Source organism: Lingula anatina, chromosome 1, assembly GCF_051362555.1.
Source record: "Lingula anatina isolate TDL-2025a chromosome 1, LinAna3.0, whole genome shotgun sequence".
Classification (NCBI taxonomy): domain Eukaryota; kingdom Metazoa; phylum Brachiopoda; class Lingulata; order Lingulida; family Lingulidae; genus Lingula; species Lingula anatina.
The window spans coordinates 5,500,571-5,519,911 of record NC_141767.1 but is presented as its reverse complement, the minus strand read 5'-3'; the positions used below and the strand labels follow the sequence as shown (position 1 = coordinate 5,519,911).

At 37.0% G+C, this 19,341-nt stretch overlaps 2 protein-coding genes across 3 annotated transcripts; one reads left to right on the top strand and one right to left on the bottom strand.

The window, feature by feature from the left end:
• Nucleotides 1–2,346: 2,346 nt before the first annotated feature.
• LOC106176553 (uncharacterized) lies at nt 2,347–9,582 on the top strand. Its single transcript, XM_013558986.2, has 3 exons — nt 2,347–2,535; nt 6,429–6,503; nt 6,838–9,582. Exons 1-3 carry the CDS (start codon nt 2,473–2,475, stop codon nt 8,620–8,622), a joined length of 1,923 nt encoding a protein of 640 aa, XP_013414440.2. The 5' UTR covers nt 2,347–2,472; the 3' UTR covers nt 8,623–9,582.
• A 436-nt stretch (nt 9,583–10,018) lies between these two features.
• LOC106176550 (SCL-interrupting locus protein homolog) lies at nt 10,019–19,258 on the bottom strand. 2 transcript variants are annotated; one of them, XM_013558984.2, is made up of 17 exons: nt 19,216–19,258; nt 18,565–18,636; nt 18,106–18,219; nt 17,798–17,913; nt 17,433–17,539; nt 17,010–17,069; nt 16,448–16,698; nt 16,093–16,176; nt 15,789–15,875; nt 15,380–15,527; nt 15,055–15,161; nt 14,581–14,668; nt 12,611–14,460; nt 12,250–12,343; nt 11,987–12,088; nt 11,538–11,776; nt 10,019–11,356 (listed from the first exon to the last, which is right to left on the bottom strand). In XM_013558984.2, the coding sequence occupies exons 2-17, from the start codon at nt 18,579–18,581 to the stop codon at nt 10,405–10,407; spliced, it is 4,416 nt and encodes a 1,471-aa protein (XP_013414438.2). In that variant the 5' UTR covers nt 18,582–18,636; nt 19,216–19,258; the 3' UTR covers nt 10,019–10,404. The 2 variants fall into 2 exon arrangements, with proteins under 2 accessions (XP_013414438.2, XP_086856991.1); XM_087000865.1 differs by having other exon boundaries at nt 19,223–19,244.
• Between the last annotated feature and the right edge of the window lie 83 nt (nt 19,259–19,341).

Sequence of the window (19,341 nt, the reverse complement as noted above, 5' to 3'; positions counted from 1 at the left end):
CTGGTTTACCCTGGATAATTCTGTTATCATTCAATTTTTTATACCTTTGACCAGGATCAAATATTCATGTATCCATATCACAGCCTCGTGCACCTTAAATGCATTTCATTTTATTTATTAGATCAAACTGTATGCTTTATCAGGTATTTTTCTGGACATTTGGAAATAAGTATTAATTGTAATTTTAAAATTAAAATTTGGATTGGTTGTTTGCAACGGTGCCATAATATTGAAAAAGACCCTGTAAAGTACATGTAATGAACCTAACACAAAAAAAAAAAAAAGAAATCTGTAGAACGGTACAGTAAATAACCGGGACGTTCAAACGAGAGAGCTAAGTACACTGAGGTCCCCGTAGTAGAAAAGCACCACACTTCTTGCGAGGTTTTATGGCAAATTCGATAGGCACCTGCCTATATAAGATGCGATTTTAACCGAATACTTTTTGTAAGGAACTAATTTCGACTTATTTTAGGTTTTTCTAACTCGTGTTGTTATAAAACTGCCTCGTAAAATTAATAAGCGCCACAGAGGATTTCATTTGTCGCCAAAAAGGAGTTCATTAAAAAGGGGTGAGGACGCAACCAACTGTAAGCAACAAGCAGAAACTTATTTTCTTCTTGGTAGAAATTCTCTTAGTTACGGGCGATAGCTTGTGCGCGTAAATAACATCCCTCCGTAAAGACACCGTGTACCACGATAAGACTTTCCGCATCGCAACTTTTAATATGAATACCCCACTTTACTCGCGTATTTGCTCTGCCAGCTACTGCAAGATTGCGTGTTACATGATATGTGATACAGGCATCAAGATGATAAATTGAATCAAGTTAATTTCTTAATTTGTGCAATCTTTCCGATAAATGAAAACCGTAAACCGTTCCTTCATCTTTAATTGATAACTTTCGCCATATGTCTTTCGTGTTTAGAATTTAGAAGCCAGAGAGGTATTTTTTATCTTCTTTCTATTTCCGTTGAACTTAATTCGCAATTAACATTTTTATCATATCTTATTACTAATATGAAAACAACATTTATTTTGAATAATTTCTTTGAATTGAAACAAACATCGAAATAATAAAAGAGCAAACTGGACACTTTTGAAAATTAAAAACGGATTTGTTCCGTTTTCCAGGACCCACACTTGTTCACTAATCCATATTAAGTATGCACGAGTGTCATGACGTAAAAACAAATAATTTGCAGCAGAGACACAGTAAACAAAATTTAATTATCTGCAAGTTGCTCGCAGATGGTGCATACTTTTCAGTGTGACATATCACGCGTACGGAAAGAGTGATTGCGACAGTTGTGATCTCTGCGCAGCTAGAAAATGTATTTTTCGTGGATGCTATAGTAGCACTTCCATATCAGTATTTGAGTGAAGTCTACTTAACAGAAGGCCTATGTTAATAATTTACTAGATAGCATTTGTGAAATACATGGTTGAATGTCGCGACTTTTGTTTTCACATGTAGTTTCCTTTCTAATCAACGTCATTGTTCGAAAAGAAGCATTGTTTATGGAATGCCTTATGTACGGGGAGAATGCTGCTGTGTACATGTGTAACACCTTACATTGGATATAGGCCGACACTCGGTATGATGCTCTTCGTGGCTGGCCTTCCCATTAAGCTGTGTTCATAATAATCAGCAAAAGTAATCTGATCAGTCCTCCCACTCACCGCCATCTTCACTGCTAGGCACATCAGCATACATACAGAGAGAACGCACTTAATGACACGATTGACTAAGCTTTAAAAATTAAAATAAATAAATAAAAAGAATAATTGATAATAATAAGCTAAAAATGATATATGAAAATATTTTTTTTATCGAAAAACACACAGACCCTAGAGTTTAGCTGGTGTGGCGTTAAACATCAAATGGTAAAATAATTAAATCATGTCTACCGACCCTTTTACAGAGAATCACAGAAAAATGTTTAAAAACATAAATATAAATTAAATTAAAGGTTAAAGAAAATAAATGGGTAATATTCCCCATAAGCAAATGCCGTAGAAATCGGAGGTTAAATCCTGCGTTTTTGTGAATATGAATTAATTTTGCCCAAATTGACAATTTACAGAAGGCCCAAAGACTGTAAAGAGCATTTGTTGCATCTCTGATATTATTCGGCATAGTTATGTGAGCCTAATGAATCCTAAAACTTCTTTCTGTCAGACTTCAAGCAGACTTGCAGTTTTATCTTCGACGCACCTGTATGGACAACTATAAATAGAAGCATTGGAATCCCGAGGGAACCCCAGAGATGGAAACGAGGTTTACCCAATCCGGAAACAGCCGATGGATTTACTGACGTCACTCTCGGCTTCGTGATATCAGGTTCGGGCTCAGATTTCCCAGATGTCTCTGCGCGTGTCTGCAATGTCTGAATGTCCGCCATTCTGGTGGCTGGAGGGTCACTCAGCTGGCAGAATTACATCAAAAACTGAGCCTCCCAGTGGCCTAAATGCCGAACACTGCCCAAGAACTGAAGGAGAAGTTTCTTAGGACGCTTGATAATGACAATAATGTAAGGAAATAATCGTATTTCTGAAGGAATGTATGAAATTGTGCGAGCGGGTTTCCAGGTGTATTCACTTGCTCTTCGACGAGGCGAAGAGAAAGTTGGTTTGGTGTGAATGGCACACATTGCTATATTACTTTTAAGTGAAGACAAAACTTCATCACGATCACAGATAATTATCGAAATTATCAAAATGGAGCTGTTTTAGATCGGTTTGGCGCACGGCGTAGTAATGTCTATATTTGGCCCGAGTCGGCGGCGGCTTGTCCTTTTTTGCACGTTTCCACTTCCCCCGTCGTTATAGACTGAATGTTCAGTAATAGCACATGCATGATAGTTACAATCCATATTCGTTAGTCTGTAGCTGAGTGCTGTTTTGTGACACTATGGTCATTTTGATATATTTAGTGTTGCTAGTTAATAATTAATTGTAGCAGACAATGAAGTAAAATGCAAGCTCAATTTGCAGTGTTGTGTAAATCAAGGTTTATTGTTCATATACTAAGTTGAAGAAGTGTTTTAAGAGCTTCTTTTATATAATGGATTTTTCACAGGATGCATAATGTGAACAATAGCAACTGATTGCTTATACATATAGTCCAAATAACCAGCCTCTAGCACTGCTTTACCTTTGCATGTTTTCATGTTGCACCAGTCTGATAGATATAGATAAAGTTTAAGTGAATACAATCTTCAGTTCTGCGAATCCTCCTTGAAAGAAAACCTCATATTTTCCTCATCACTTCCATCTTCATGTGTTGCACTCTGTTTAAAAGTGAAATGATTGTTTTCAGTAGTGGAATTTGATGAAGATCCATCATAGAAGAATATGACTTCTAAAAATAAGGATCTCAAAACTAGTTTTGACAACACTATCTTTGCAATATAAACCCTGAATAAAATGAACTTTGAACTGGGTTCTATTCTGAAAATCTAAGTAAGAAAAGATCAGTTATAAGCAATGTACAGGTTTTGGTTGGCTTCCACACAGCTTCTGTTTTGTGATTCCAAAATAAAAATGTGTTATGCTTTTTAATTTCATAGTGATGTTTTTATGATAGATTGCTTGATAGACCTTTGCTAATTTTCAGTGCTTTGAGGACAGAGCACTTGACTACTTAGCAGTGAGTTGAAAGAGAATGTACTAACATTTTCATCCGGACTCCTGGCAGGAAATGGCAGTTTATTGTCACCTTTTGGGCACATATTTGATATATCTACTTTTGCATACCAATAAATATTGAAAATAAAAGTAGGAGTGTCAGAGTATTATTACTTGGACTATAAAACCTATATGGCCAATACTTCCAAGTCAAGCAGTAACTATAATTATTGTAATTTCTCATTTTACCAACCGTTTGTGTGTAATATGATAATCAGATACAAAAATGTATAAATTCTTGATAGGATATATTTCTTGAATTGAAATAATAGAAAAACTAGTGACAAATGATAGTTAAGTTCTTTTATAGTCACTTCATAGTGCAACCATCAAATTTAAAACTTACAAATGTACCTTGTTATGTGTTTTTTTAAAACCTGGTTGTACAGATTGCCTTGTCTGTTATGTGCTAATTATAGGGATATTAATTGCTTGTGCACCTGTCTCGTTTAGTTTTGTTAATATTTCTATAACTTTGTTTGGTCCAAGTTTTCTTCCTCAAGCATTGTTGCAGTTTTGAAATTATTCATACTGTGCTAGAGGTTGAAATGGGAATAAGTGAATTGGTTGGTGTGTTTTGCTTCCCAAAATCTTTATGTCCAATAATGACACGAAGTTCAAAACCAGTAGTTTATATTGTGTTACTTCCAGGCCCTCTGGCATAAACTCTTCTAAGGCTTAGCAAATTGTAAATTCTTGGAATCATTAAACTGGCAATATTGCAGCATAACATATTTACAAAATGCAAATGAACACTTTCCATAGATTGTTGCAAACAGATCTTTTTACTCCTCTGTGGTCACTAGCCTCTTTATTAGCATGAAAACCAGCATATTGCATTGTCTTCTGAATAGAATTGGTAATGAATAAGCAGTCTTTGTCTATGTCCCATAATGCATGTTGGGATCTGAAGACACTGATGTAGATATAATGATAACAGTATAAAATGTGTATTCATCGTGTAACAATTTTTATAAGAACTTACCAAACTTGTTAAAAAAATATTGAGCATGCCATATCCTTCCACACAACTATAATGAGTGACTTCCTAGGGAAAGGAAAAATTAATTTTTATACACTTTAAGTGTAATTGTGATGTATTTCCAGTTCAAAGCTTTTAAATTCATTGTGACTGTTTCTAAAGCTGGAGAAATAAGATTTGCATTGTTGACAAGATTATATCTAGATATATTTATGTATTAATGTTATCACTTTTACAGTATTTCAAACTACAGTTTGGTTATTTCCTAAGGTAAAAAAGACTGATTATTGAACAAATAGATTTAAAAGTGATATCATGGTGTAACTTTTTATTACATTGCATGTTATATTCTTGGATATAGTGGATAAAACAGGCATAAATTGCACTTTTTCAATGCAGTTGCTTCCGTTGCTAATTCACATAAATGAATACTGACTTTTATGGATTTGTTTCACACCTGAGAGAATGCACTATTTAGAATTCTAGCAAAGATATTCACATAGAAAGATGAACTTGGCATTGTCTTGGTTGTATGATGTACTTTGAATTATTTTGTGGGAGTAAAATCAGGTTGGTGACAACCACTTGGTAATGATTGTCTATTAGAAGGCAATTAGTGAGTTGAACTGTTTAAAAGGCACCATCCTTTTTATCCGAAAGCTTGTAGGTAATAAGTAGCTCAAAAATAGCAATGTAGCATATCTCACATGAAGAGAAAACAGAAAAGACATCTGTTGATTTCTCATATTTGTATTATGTACATACTGTATGCAGCTATTCCAAGACCAACTATAAATGCATGTTCAGCTGAACTGTTTGAACTTGCTTAGAATAATTTCTCAGTATGCAGCTACCCTGTTACACAACCCATGTGTGTGTGTGTGTGTGTGTTGTGTGTGTGTGATGTTGCACTGCAAAGCATGGTGAGTGGCACATGAAATAGGTGTTATAAGACTATTTCCAGTCAGTTAATTTGACACATCTCCTCTGGAAACATGCCTTATGAGGTAGAGAAAAGTGAAGAATTAGTGAGGGTATCTGTCTGTTTTTTTTTTTTTTTTGGTTCACTTTTGTCCCACTTGCCATTGATTGTGTTACAATTATAACAATGTGCCAATAAAAGTGAAAAGGGGTTTGTTTGTTTCGTATGTGGATGAAATATGTCAATAAAATATCTAAAAACTTGTATACGATTTAAAAACAATATGATGTATTTTGGAATCAAAAAGTAACCAGTTGCATATTTTTAACAAAATGTGTTACAAAATATGTTATCCGTTTATGTAAAATGCAAATATGCATCTATTATGTAGTAGTCTCGGAGCTTTGTATTATGTCACTTATCTGCTCTATTTTGTGCAAAACATTGCAACTGGTGCTTTATCTGGCGTTCAAGCAAAAAACATTCAGCTGCGCTGTGTTCCATTTCATGTGTTTGTGCATTCAAGCTTGTCTTGTCTCTTCACAGAGTAGAACATCGCGCAGCCTATTGTTTTCTTCCTGAATCATGGTTTAAATTAGAATAACCTGTTATTCCCCACCTTGAAGAAAAGTTTTGTATGTTAGGTTTTTGTGGTTTTTGTGCTACCATAGAAGAGTTAAATTAGAATGACATTGGTGCCCTTCTTCCACACAGGAAACAACGGTTGAGGACTACGCATTGTCTGGGCTGCACCCTACCTCTACTTCTTGTCATTGATATACATATATATAAAGAGATTACACTAATGCATATTCTGTACTTGTTTCTTGTAGGTGGTTGACATGGTGGGAGTTCTGGAGACTATCTCTGCCCTGGAGAAGTTCCCAATTACCAGGGAGGCATTGGAGGTATAAAAATACACCTGTAGTCACATATAGTTTTGTTCACAAGTACGACTTTGGGCTATGTTTGGTCCTAGTTTTCAGGTTCTAAAAATGTAGTGATAGTAACTTAAGTAATTTTTGAAAAATGGTCATGGTTTGTAATCTAATTGAAATTAAAGGTAAATATAGGATGTAGAAAAAAAACAATGTTTCGTTGTAAAAGGGAAATGTTTTTAGGGGCTATTTGAATCTTTGGTACTAACACCCAGTGGTTTTGTGGGCTTTCACTGTACTTATTACCAAAAGACCATAAATAATATTTATTATGTTTAATGGTATAAATATTATTTAATTTCAGCAAACACGACTTGGGCGTTATGTTAATGAAATGCGTAGGAAGACCACAAACAAAGAACTTGCAAGGAGAGCTAAAGACCTTGTCCGCTCATGGCAACAGTTGGTTGCCCCCCAAACTACAAATACAATTAATGGAGATAACGTAGCATTACGATCTGGGGGTTATCAAGGCCAAAGACTAAGTCCAAGAATTACGATATCCCCAGCTTTATCTCAAACGAGCAGGGTGAGCACGCCACGTGGACATGCCTCTCCTGCTCTGGGGCCTGGAGCTGTGGCTTCACCTGCCTTGTCCACAGGAAAGGGTAATAAATACAAAGCTCAAGGTTCTCCTGCTAAACTAGCAGGCAGTCGGAGTTCTCCAGCCGGTTTATCACAGAGCAGTTCACCTGGAATGCCTCCCACCAGGAGCAGACCCATCACTCCAGTTTCCGGAGGGTCAAGTCGATCAGGAACTCCTATAAATGTCCAACAAGCAACCAAAATCTCTCCAGGCTTGCCACGAGCTTCAAGGCCTGCCACCCCAGGGAGTGCTCAGGCCAGTCGCCTCTCCCCTGGGGTGGTACAGCCAGGTGGCAGACAGGGAGCAGGGAAACTAGTCAGTCCAGCTGTAACGGAAAGAACAAAAACTTCCAATGGATTTGAATGTCATTCCATATCACCTCCTACAGTATCTTCAGTTGGTGTCAGTGAAACGGTAGATCGAACTAATATAGCAAATAGAAAGAGGCAGCGTAATGGTGATACTCTCCCAGAACAGCCTTCAAAAAAGACACCAGCATTAGTAGGCAGTGATTCAAAAGATAGTAAAGAAAATGCATGCAGTACAACTGTGAATGGACTTCTTTCAATCAAATGTGATAGAAGTGGGGGTGCCGTGCAATCTCCAGCAATTAAGTCATTAAGCCGGTCATCCTCGGCATCCTCACTGAATACTCAAGCAGCCATAGCGTTAGAATCAAAGATTTCACCTAGTGGTTCTTCTTCAAAAGGAGGACTATCAAACAGAAGGAACACGAACCTCTCATTGAAAACAGAAATGGACAAATCAATGGTCACAAGTAGAACACCAAAAGTGAAAACCACAGCACAACTGATTGCTGAACTGCAAGCCAAAAGTAGTTCCCCTAATCTGGGTAGTAAGACAATTAAGAAAATCCAGACAAATCAGATTCAGAAGGAGGTTGAAGTCCAAGAGTCCATTGTTCCGGCAGGGGCCAAGCCAAGACCCAGGCGTAATCCCAGCGTGGGAACTCCTACACAGCTCCCCAGGGTTGGTGAGGTGACACTAAGCCAAACAAAAACAGAACTTGTGCAAAAATTCCTACAGTCATCTGTAACACCTGAGGATTTATCTAGTCCCCTTGATTCAATAGGAAGGACACAATCTCCTGCCAACTTTGATGTCAGCTTTGCCAATAGTGACTCTTTACCAAATTCTGCTGATGTAAGTCTTCAGTCTGTGAAAAGTGAGTTGGATATATATAAAGAAGTAATAAATACTGAAGAGACTTACCCCAAGGAAGAATTAGATCCATATAGTTTACTTCCTCCTCTAAATCTTGATGAGATAAAATTAGAAGAAGAGAGTAATGGTGACGAGGTGCAGTCACTCCCTGAAGTGACAGATCTGACTGTTGAACGTTTAAACAAAGAACGGTGGCCTGGGATAAATGGAAATTATGACTGTGACGGAGAGTGGAATGACTGGTCAAAAACTATTTCTATGCCAACATACGAAAGTGAGACTTTACATATTTTGCCCTATGTAAATATTGATGATTAGCAAGAAATACTGTTTGATAAATAATCTTATTATTTGTAAAGTATTTTTTTGATTGAGGAAAAGGTGGTATGTGAAGTGTTCAACTTCAATTTGATAGTGTCAGTCCATTATTTCGTACTTTTTTTAGAGAAGTTAAAGCTGTATTTAAGAGACGTTCATTTGGATTTATTCATGAAATTTATTGAATCAGACATGATTGCATAATTTCCTGGTTTTACCAGCAGCAGAAAGTTTTGTATCACCAGGCAACAAAAAAAATGGGCTGTCTCTTGCTACTAGTGATCAGATTGCTAAGTAATAGGTAAGCTGTCCTTAATAATAAGCAGCAATGTGTTGTGCACTGTCTAAGAGATATCTACTGCACATTGCTGTACAGTATCTTTGCATCGAGATATAACTTGATATGTACAGTTAACGGAGCCCAATGATCTCAAAAAAATTGGTAGTGTAGAGACACTGTACAGTGTGAAATTTTTGAAAAGGCATACTTGAGGAAAAATATTTTAACAAAGTAACTTTGACCGCCTATCTGCATTGTTGTTGTTGAATAACAAAGATGTTATATTATAAATTATTGATCTTTAATTTACCATCTCATTTTATATTGCCTTGAATTCAGTTTGCCATATTCATTTGAATTTATATTTGAAGGCAGGATGCCTGGTAATTCAGAATACAGACAGAAAAATATACTAATATATATATATACATATTATGTTAAAGCAAGTTTACTGTACAAAAAGAGGTTGGAATTTGTGCTAGGTGAAGAAATAACTTCTGAAAGACTATAAGAGTTGTACATTTAAGTGTTTGTGAACTTAGAAGATGCTTTCAATCCAAACCATGTCTTAAAACCAAGTTGATACTGTTGCATCTGGTGATATGGTCCAGGCTTCTTGTCTGATAAAATGTCTAATGTGATTTAAAAAAATAAATAAAAATAAAAAAGTTGAAACAATAGAGTATTGGCTCTTTACTTGCATATACAGAAAATTCACTTTTTGGATGTCAAGTATATTTCATGTTTGTTTTCTTGCTTTGTATTGTCCAGTTTGCCAATTTTGACAACTAAATTATTGTTACAAATGTAACTTCCATTTCAATCTCTTTGTATTGGTAGTGTTGAGCAACAATGGTGTTGATGTAAATTTTATCACAAAAATGCTATTGCAATACCAAAACTTAAAACGTTTTTGTTTAAAATGAAATTAACCAATCCTGTTTTACTCCCATTATCTTATAAACATCAAAATATTCTATATTTTAATTTTTCCAGTACCCAAATTTGGGATTGTTTACACAATATCACTTTTACAAAACTTGTAATTTTGATCAGGGAATGGTAAATTCATTAAAAATTGTGTCTGAACACCATTAATGAGATACTGGAACCCTGTCCCTTTAATGAGAGCTTTATTTCCTTTACACATCTCAATAAATAAACTAGCAACAAAATTACGTGTCCTTTTACTATTAAAAATTGATCAAGTAATTTGCAACAATTTCATGAGTGTTCCAATGCATTCAGTTAGATTACCGGTGCACTAACAAAATTAACTGTAGTGCAACTGTGTCATATTACACATAATATAGTTTTTAAATTAGCTGTGCAAATTTCAACCTACCCCAATGGATAGTATAAGTATTTGCTGATGAGATATTTTCACATCAGTATCATAAAATGATCTCTCATGGAAGGTATTCATAGACAAAAGGTGAGCAATGAAACTATGTACAAACACAAATTATTTTCTTATACAAAAACCTCTATGTCTGCCACCTTCACATGAGCTTAGGGAGTTGTTTAAGTCTGTGAATATCCAGAATGTTTTGTCCTGGGGAAAGGGTTGGTTTGGCAAAGCTCACACTCCCCTCACTGGAAGAATCAGAAGCCACAGAGGTATAGGAATCACTGTCATTTGCTTCACCCTGAGCCTCCAACCTGTTGACTGACGATGGTGAATGTCTCATAGCTGCCCGTTTCATTTGCCCAAGAAATGCCCCAACAGTGACACCCTGTGAAGAAGCACCTGCTTTATCTTGTTTATGAGAAGATTGCATATCTTTCTGCTCCTTGGACCTAGTTCCTGGTCTGGGTAATCCTTCCAGCACTTGTATTTCTGACTTTTTATCTACTGTTCTCTTGAAATTCCCATTTTCATATTCATGATCAGGTTCGGAGAGTGGATTTTCACTCTCATTTTCAAAGTCTTTTTTGGCTGTAGCTCTATTCTCCACACTTACTTTCTGGCCTTGCAATTTAGCTAAACCCCCAATGTCCTTGTCACAATTACTGATTTTATTGGGCCGAATTTCATTTTCAGGCTCATCTGCCACTGGCGATTTCCACTGCAGTTTGCTGGTAATATGAATATCAGACTCATGTGCAAATGTGTCTTTTGTGGTTTTACCCTTTATCAACCCGTACCTTTCCATGTACTTCCTGGTGGCCATTGTCATGTTGCAGGGGGACATGCCAAACAAAGTGACGTTGGGAGTTGAACCCTGGTCATTTAATAGCACTCTGTGTAATAACGTGTCCATTTTATTCCCTCTTCTTGCTGATGGTTTAGTTGACAATTTTGCAAACTGAGACAGCTGGTCATCACTGAGGTATTTCATTGCTAATGCGTTCATCTCCATGCTTGCATCTGTATCTGGCAGGTCGTCCAACATCAGTGACATGTAGTTGACTTTGGGTAGTAATGCCAAATTCAGCATGGAAGCATCAACCCTGAAATGAAATATCCTGATAAATCAAAACTGTTGAGGTCTAAGACATGTCAACTATTCAAAAACATAAAGCATGTCATGAAAAGATTGTAACGCTATCTAAAAAGAACTGAAATGTATGAATAATCAAGTGGACTTAAGTGTGCGTGTGTGTGTGTGCGTGTGTGTGTACGCAATGGTACCTCTCTTCTTCTTCAGCTTCTGTTTCATTAATTCCCAATTTCTTGAGATGTTCAATTGTTGCACAGACTACATCAGTTTCTGGTTCACCATCAAATACAGCAGCCTGCTTGACAACTTCAACCACTTTGTCAGGTAAAACTTCCCTCTGTTCCAAACACATGGAAGAGGGGTCATCCTCCTGATGATACACTGGGCTTTCTGAAGCTGAATGCTTGGCTAGGAGTTGTTTTACATTATTCTGAAATATGCAAAATAAGAAAAAACTCGAACGAATTTTCTAGAGTACACCATAAAAGAAAATTTCAATACCTAAAAAATTCTCTTTTAAATTACTTCATTCTTTTTAGTTTAATTTTTAAATATAAAATATAACTCCCAATTTCTCCTTCAGATCATTTGTTTCCTTTTGAATTTCTTATATAATATTTATATTTATCATATCACTTACAATAATGTTTTCATAGTACTGAGCATTTTCAGCAACAGCAGGGACCTCCTTCCTATCAGTTTGCATCTCTTCACCTTTACCTTTTCCTCTGGCATCAGCACCCTAAAAGTTTTGGATAAAATTTTTTTTCCTAATTGAATCAATAGTAATAACATTCAGCAAATCCTCATCTATACACTATTTAAAAATTCTGTGCAATTTTGACCATGCTAGGGCAAATTTCAACATGTCCATATGAAATGTATAAGCTGACATTTCATTACCTGCTCATACATGCTGATACTTTCTCCAAGAACGGGACTTTGGAAACTCTGGTCACATCTGGTATTTGGTCTGCTCCTTTCATTCTTTGGTGTTCTGAAATTATTTACCATATTGTGTAGCACAAATGTGTGGCAGAATTAAGAAGTTTTATTGTACATGCTTCACATATTATGTTCTAGAGGACATTTTTAAAAGCGGGATGTATGCAAACAACTTTAACACATTCATTACATCTCTGTAAAAAAACATGAAATGGGTTACCGTTGGGGAAGAACCAAGTAAAACAAACCATCCACCAATTCAACTACAACTTCGGTTTTAAAGACTTTAAGCAACACTTTTCATATTGTGTGCACTTACCGTTCCGGAGAACTTTCATAACTTGGGATATCCACTACCATATCTGACACAAAGCTTTGGTCAGTTCTTTCCTGCACTTGTACATGGACACTGCCCAAGCTTGCCAAAGACTGGTTACTGTTACCTGCCTGATTTTCCTCAGTCACATTTACTGGGTCTGTCTCAAACTCAAGCCGCTGTTTTTCACCACCTTCTTGTTGGGTCATTCTGCTTTGAGATAAATCAGTATGGCATTTTTCAGGGATTTGCATCCCATTTGCAAGCCACAGGCTGGTATTTGTACCCATACTGCAAGTCATCTTCTCTGCTGGAGATGTGACACTGGTTTCCATAGAAACATATCCCTGAGAGTCTGGGGAACCTCCCACATTTGGTCCTGGGGAGTGGTCAACATCTGGTTCCATGTTTGTCTGTGTGTTTTGCTGAGCAGACAGTATTTTCTGTATCTGAGCTTGCAACATCTTCAATTGAGAGTTTTGTTCTTTAATTTCAGCATCTTGTTTGAGAAGAAGTTGATACATGTCATCTGGGGCCATGTTTTGATATGGAGTCTGGTTTTGGTGAGTTACACAGTCATCTTTTGATTTCACATCATGACCTCTTTTATTTTCATTATTTCCCTTCTCGCACACTGCCAAGCCACAACAAGCACATTTGTTTGGTCTCAATTTTTCCTTCAGCCTATGGTCTTCAGGTGGAGCAAAATGAACATGTTGTGGAACAGACTTCTGGGCATTATGGTGTACAGTAATAACAGCACTGGCAGGGACTGGCTCATCTCTCACACTACAGGATTGTTGACATTCTTGACACTGACAGACTAGGTTGTTCTGCTGCATTTTCCTTGGTGCATGCCTTTGGGGCTCTGGTCCCCTGCACAAGTTTTCACCTTCTCTTCCATTCTGCCCTGCCTGGGAAACTCCATATGGTTCCATATACCCATGCGACTGATACTGGCCAATCATACCTGAAGCAATGGGTTCACTAAGTCTCCTAGTCTGAGGACCTCCCTGGTGTCTGGTGGGTGCATGTTGTGGTGGTGGAGCTGAGGACCCTAGACTATGCCTTCCACTACCTGTGTGGTGATATGGGGGAGGACCTGGTTGACATCCAGGAGGTACTGCTGGCCAAGGTAGCATATGTCCCTGATATGGAGGAAATGCATACTGTGGTGGAAGTTGGCTGCTGTTGTGATGAGGGTGCACTTGGTGATCTTGTCTGGGCATTCTCTGTCTCTCTCCTGAATGAGAACGCTGACTTGGCTGTAAATGAGGACCAGGCATTCCTTTCTTTGTTCTTGGCCCCCTCTGTCTCGGTGCAGGACCTCTTGTTGATGCATATTTACCAGGAACCCCATAATCCATTCCCCCAGTGTCAGGCACACCTGGATACTGATGGGAGTATGGGTAGGGGGGCAGGGACTGTTGAATCCCAGGACCTGAAGATGGCTGCAGTTGTTGCTCATACATCAGCTGTTCTGAGCTGGACTGTCTCTGCATGTGTGGACTCTGGTGATTACCATGCTGTCCACTGTCATCAAGTAACTGACTGACATCTGGCAAACTGTGACTGCGGGGCGGAAGTGTCCTGACATGTTGTGGTATATTTGGTGACACAGGTAAGCTAGGGGACTGTCTGTTGACAGGCTTTAGAGGTTGTCTGGATGGCACTGGCTTTTGCTGCTGTTTTTTGGGTCGAAAGGCAGTTAACTGGTCTGTGTATTGCTGTTGAAGAGTTTTAGGTGGTTGGTATACATTTTCTTTGCCTTGGGTAAGAGGTTGCTGGCCAGACTGATAGTCATCATCAAATATGAGAGAGACATCAGGCACACTGGGCTGGATAGATGTTGTCTGAAACAAAGTAATGCATTAATTAATCAGGGGGGCAAAACAATATACGTTATGCAAGAGAAAAACATATAAGTAAATAAGAGACAACCAAGCTACAGTTGGAACATAATGGTTGCTTACCTTTGCTGTGTGTGGTGAAGGTGTTGCTCTAGGAGTGCTGTCTTCAACAGTTACTATAACATGGTCCTTAGCCTTGGGGGTCTCACACCTGAAGGGATTAAAATAAAGAGTTAGTAAACATTTTTTTCAAATGATGCACAGAATTTAAAGGTACATTTGAACTGAGCATTGGTGAAGCTTGGATCCTAAGTATCGCATATAAATCACTGCTACTAGTTTCTTATATGACTCAGATAAAGTCAACATACCAAGGGATAAACTGATTTATTCACTCAGTCAGCCATAAAAGAGCTTGACACCGCACCTTCTTCAAAGTTTTGGTCATGAATTTGACCTACTTGCCTGCCTTATTTATATACAACACAGTAGTCAAGCCGTATATCTCTAAGCTATACTATTTGAAACTTCATTTGTGGCAAAAATTGACTTCAAATGCATCTTTAAAAGCTTTATGGCTTGCTTATGTTAACTGACCTGGTTTCTGTCAGTTGCTGCACTGCAGCCTGAAACACTTCCATTTTCTGTCCACCACCCTGAACTTTACATAAGTCCACGTCAACCACTGCCTCACTACTGCCAGTCTGAATATGAATAGAATATGCATTATTCTTACGGACTATAAACATACGTTATTATCTAATCAGTAGACATGTTGTGGGGGGGAATCTCATGCTTTTTTAAACTCATCAATAAAATTCCTTTTTAAAAAGAAACAAAGCTTTACTGCAGATATGAAAACATTTATCAAATAAACAACTATCAAGAAGAGAGTCAATCATGATCAAAGAGTCCTCCATACCTTTGAGAGGTCTATGTTCAGAACAGCAGAATACAGCTGGAAAGTGAGTCTGCCCCCTCCATCCACAGCAGTGACCTCATAGAACTCTGGCTGGGAGTGGAGAGGAGAGTACAGGACCAACAGGAAAGGCTCTGGTGGTTTGCAAACCCTGCATCAGAAACATAATATAAAGATAATATTTAAAGATATATAAAGATAATATTTAAATACATTGTTTATTCTATCAACCTTGCTATTCAATTAACCTGACACAATGTAACCTACACCTTCATTTTTTATCTTGAATTTTTTTCACAAGACTACTACTACTACTACTACTACTACTACAACTGTTTGCAGCTGTTTATACCCTTTTTCTCTCTCTCTTAATATAAATAACACATAGGTGTTTAATGTCAAAAACATCTACCTTTCCTGTATGTGTGCATTGTGCAGGTATCTCAGGCAGGCAGCCCATACAAAGGGGTGATACACCAGTGGTATTCCACTCAGCCATCTGGAAAGGGAACAGATATCCTAAAACCTTTCTACCAACAGCATTACATGCGATATCATTTTAAAAATACAAAATAAGCCATCATCCATATTGGCAACCAGATGCCTCTCAAAATGAAAATTACTCAATTTTAAATTTGTTTTTATCAAAGCCTGTATGCAAACAAGTAACTACTATTCTCATGATAAATATATATACATATGTTCATTTAACTTACATGCCCACCAAAGGAAGTGTGTAAACCTTGGGGTCAGACTCTAATATCAAGAGCAACTTGCGGGTGTGGTCCATGGTGAGGTAACTGAAACAAATAATCATCACACTGCAACACTTGTGCCAAGGAGTCAGTGAAACTATATGCAGTGAAACTATATATTCAGTTATATTTAAAAATATAATAACAGAACCAAGCTACAGGGGTTTTGAATTATTTTTCAAATACCAAATTGTGTCAGAAAATAATGAATAGAAATAACACCAGCTTCAGAAATCAATGAAAAATTTGTACTCACATATTTTGTGGTTGACAATAAATTAAACAAAAAGATGGTTAAAATATGCATTAATCTCACCCTGCCTTAGGCTCTCCCTGCACGTCACTCAGGCTTGCAGGTCCAGCCAAGTTCTTGGATAAAGCAGTGGGGACAATGGGCACATTTTTCACTGGTGTAGCCTTCAGGTGGTTTGACAAAGATACCACACTGATACCCATGTCATAAACCTCCCCATTCCTGGTAGATGGCTTGGGAACAAGGCTGGCAAAGGCAACCACATACTGATCCAGCTGAATCTTACAACCACTGGTTACAGTGTGCTGCAGCATCTACAGAAAGAAACATCATTTACAAAATACAGTAAACATTTTATGACTTTTGAGACTTTAACTGCCTTTTTGTAGGAGTTAATATTTAAGAAAGTCAATAAAATCAAGTTTTTTTTAGCCAAAATGAAGTTGGAATTTGTAAATAAAAATCAATAAATAAATGACAAATATTTTAGCAAAATGAGACCATTGGTAATAAAAATAAAATAAAAAAGATTATTATTGATGCACCATGATCTATTTTCTACTGCTGCCATATCTCACATCAGTCTGATCCCACTGTCCTACAGTAGCAAAAAGAAGGAGCTTACCTGTAGTGCCTTGAAATAATCATCGCTGCTGAGCTGAGGTTTGCCTCCACTCTTCATCACCTAAAATAGAATAATTGCAATGTTCTGTAATCCAGTAAGTCATCATATTGCTTTAATGCTGTATAGTCCTTTCAACCTAGAGCATAGTACAAAGAGTGTGGGGAGCAAGTGCTGTTTGGTTATTTTTGTCTTTTTTCAGTCCTTGAGTAAGATTACATGTGATGGCCCCTCTTCACCCAGTACAAATCAATCAGTTAAGTACCAGGTAGCAGTAGCCAGCTTTAGGTTGGCATCCTTTCAGGGGGGTAGAGGGGGTATTACAATCAAAATAATGGTACATACGGAAACTTCCAAATTATCTACCCAAATTTATACAACAACATTTTTATTCCAAAAAACTTGGTGAATCACATTCAGACTTACAATCAAAGGTACAGTGATGTCTCCTGCCATTTTACTGGTTGGAGACAGACTGCCTTGCTCCATCTTACCCATGTCAAACCTCTCAAGATTTGCAGTTATGCCACCATCTAAAGGAAAAAAATTTAAACTGGTAAATCGACTTAACATATGATATTCAAAAGAATGTGTACTTTTTAAATGTAGAAATAATTTAGTAGTTTGAAATCCAGAGGCTTCTAAGCTGCTAATAAATTTTAATTTTCTGTGACTAAGATAATATCTGTACAAAATTTGACTCCATATTTAAAAACTATATATATTGGACAATTTTTTTTCTTGCTAAAGAAAGTAGAATACTTGCATCAAAAATGAAAGAATATCAATACCTGTATCTACAGACAAAGATCCTTGAAGTAAGCAAAGAAATTCCATTTTGCTGCTATCTGCAGCGTATCTCCGTGCCAGCTGCAGGGCTTTACTTGAAATAATTAAATTAATGTCCCTGCAAAGCAAACAATGGACAAACAGTTAAAATACTCAGGTGAGTTCCAATCATTATGTGAACGCACTGTGTTTATGTGCATGCGTGTGTATGAAAGAGAGAGAGAGAGAGATTCCATGTCTGTTGTTAAAAATTATCATTTTATGTCTAAAGACCATTTGACTTTTTAAGAAGCTGTGATTTCTGCTTTACCTGTAGTAGGTCATGTGTATGACCACAGCAGGCCCAGTACTGGTGTGATCCCATAGTATGCTCTTTGTTGCTGGGAAAGACAGAGGGACCAACCCAACAGAAGGACCATCACGTCTGAAAGTAATTGACATCTCTTCATCATTCAGATCCAAAAACAGTATAGGTAAACTATCAAATTAAGAATATAGATAAATTCTGGAACTCACTTGGTAAAATTCAATGTCAAGTCCTTATTGAATTCTAACATGCAAGTTCCAGAATTTGATATATTATAACCCCGATCCTTATTCTACTAGATGGCTAAGATCAGCATAAAAAAAATGCTCATTAATCTTTCATCATATCTTTTGAGAAATAAAAAATTTGTTTTTTTTTTATGAAGAGAGGTCATATTTTTTATGAACTATTAATATGCATGTTGACTTCTCTACAGATAATTTTCAAGACATGAATATATACCTTGTATGTGATAGCATTGTTGGTCTCTCTTCTCCTGTCAACACTATCTTATATCTTTAGGGGTTTTCCTTCCTAAAAAAATTACATTTACTTTTTAGGTTAGAAAAACTGCTTGGTCATATATTTTCAATTATTTCATTAGAGAATCAAGCTGATAACTCCCCCTATCAACTATGATGTGTCTAAGGCAACCTCAGCCTATGTCTGTGTGTACAGGTCTAAAATTCAATTTAGTTAATTAGGCAGTCTGAGCCAACTTCATTTATTTGTTCCAATAAAACGTACCCATATAATACAGATCTAAAATTTAGACTAAATCCAAGACCACTAAGACTCTCGAATAAAACAGATACATTATATATGAGACAATATTTAATCGGCATTATTGTTACAAAAAAATTAAACAAGCTACGGGACTGGCCAAACAAACTAGAAAGCACTGTACTTCTAGTCTGGAGTCTGCCACTGTGCTGTCGAACTCTTTAGACAGTATTTCGTTACACTACAGTTGAATGGTGAAATGATACGACAACAATATCGAAAAATATATTTTCTAAAACTTAAACATGCAATCAATGAAAATAACAGCAACTTAAGCATATCGTTAATGTGATAAAAGCTACAAACTACCAGGAAAACATTTAAACTTACCTCTCACATCAAAATCCGCGCTCTCTACCAAACGGAAATGCTTACTGCGCATGAACAGAAATACAACCTCAGTTTGGGGCGCAGTCCTATGCGTGAGCTGGCAACGTACAAGCACACTGTCATCAT

Coding starts and splice junctions, on each gene's coding strand:
- LOC106176553 (XM_013558986.2), top strand. CDS start 2,473: ATGCCGAACACTGCCCAAGAACTGAAGGAGAAGTTTCTTAGGACGCTT. Junction 2,536..6,428: donor CGCTTGATAATGACAATAAT/GTAAGGAAATAA, acceptor TGTTTCTTGTAG/GTGGTTGACATGGTGGGAGT. Junction 6,504..6,837: donor TTACCAGGGAGGCATTGGAG/GTATAAAAATAC, acceptor ATTTAATTTCAG/CAAACACGACTTGGGCGTTA.
- LOC106176550 (XM_013558984.2), bottom strand. Junction 16,699..17,009: donor ATTATTTCAAGGCACTACAG/GTAAGCTCCTTC, acceptor TTCTTTCTGTAG/ATGCTGCAGCACACTGTAAC. Junction 12,344..12,610: donor TATGAAAGTTCTCCGGAACG/GTAAGTGCACAC, acceptor AAATAATTTCAG/AACACCAAAGAATGAAAGGA.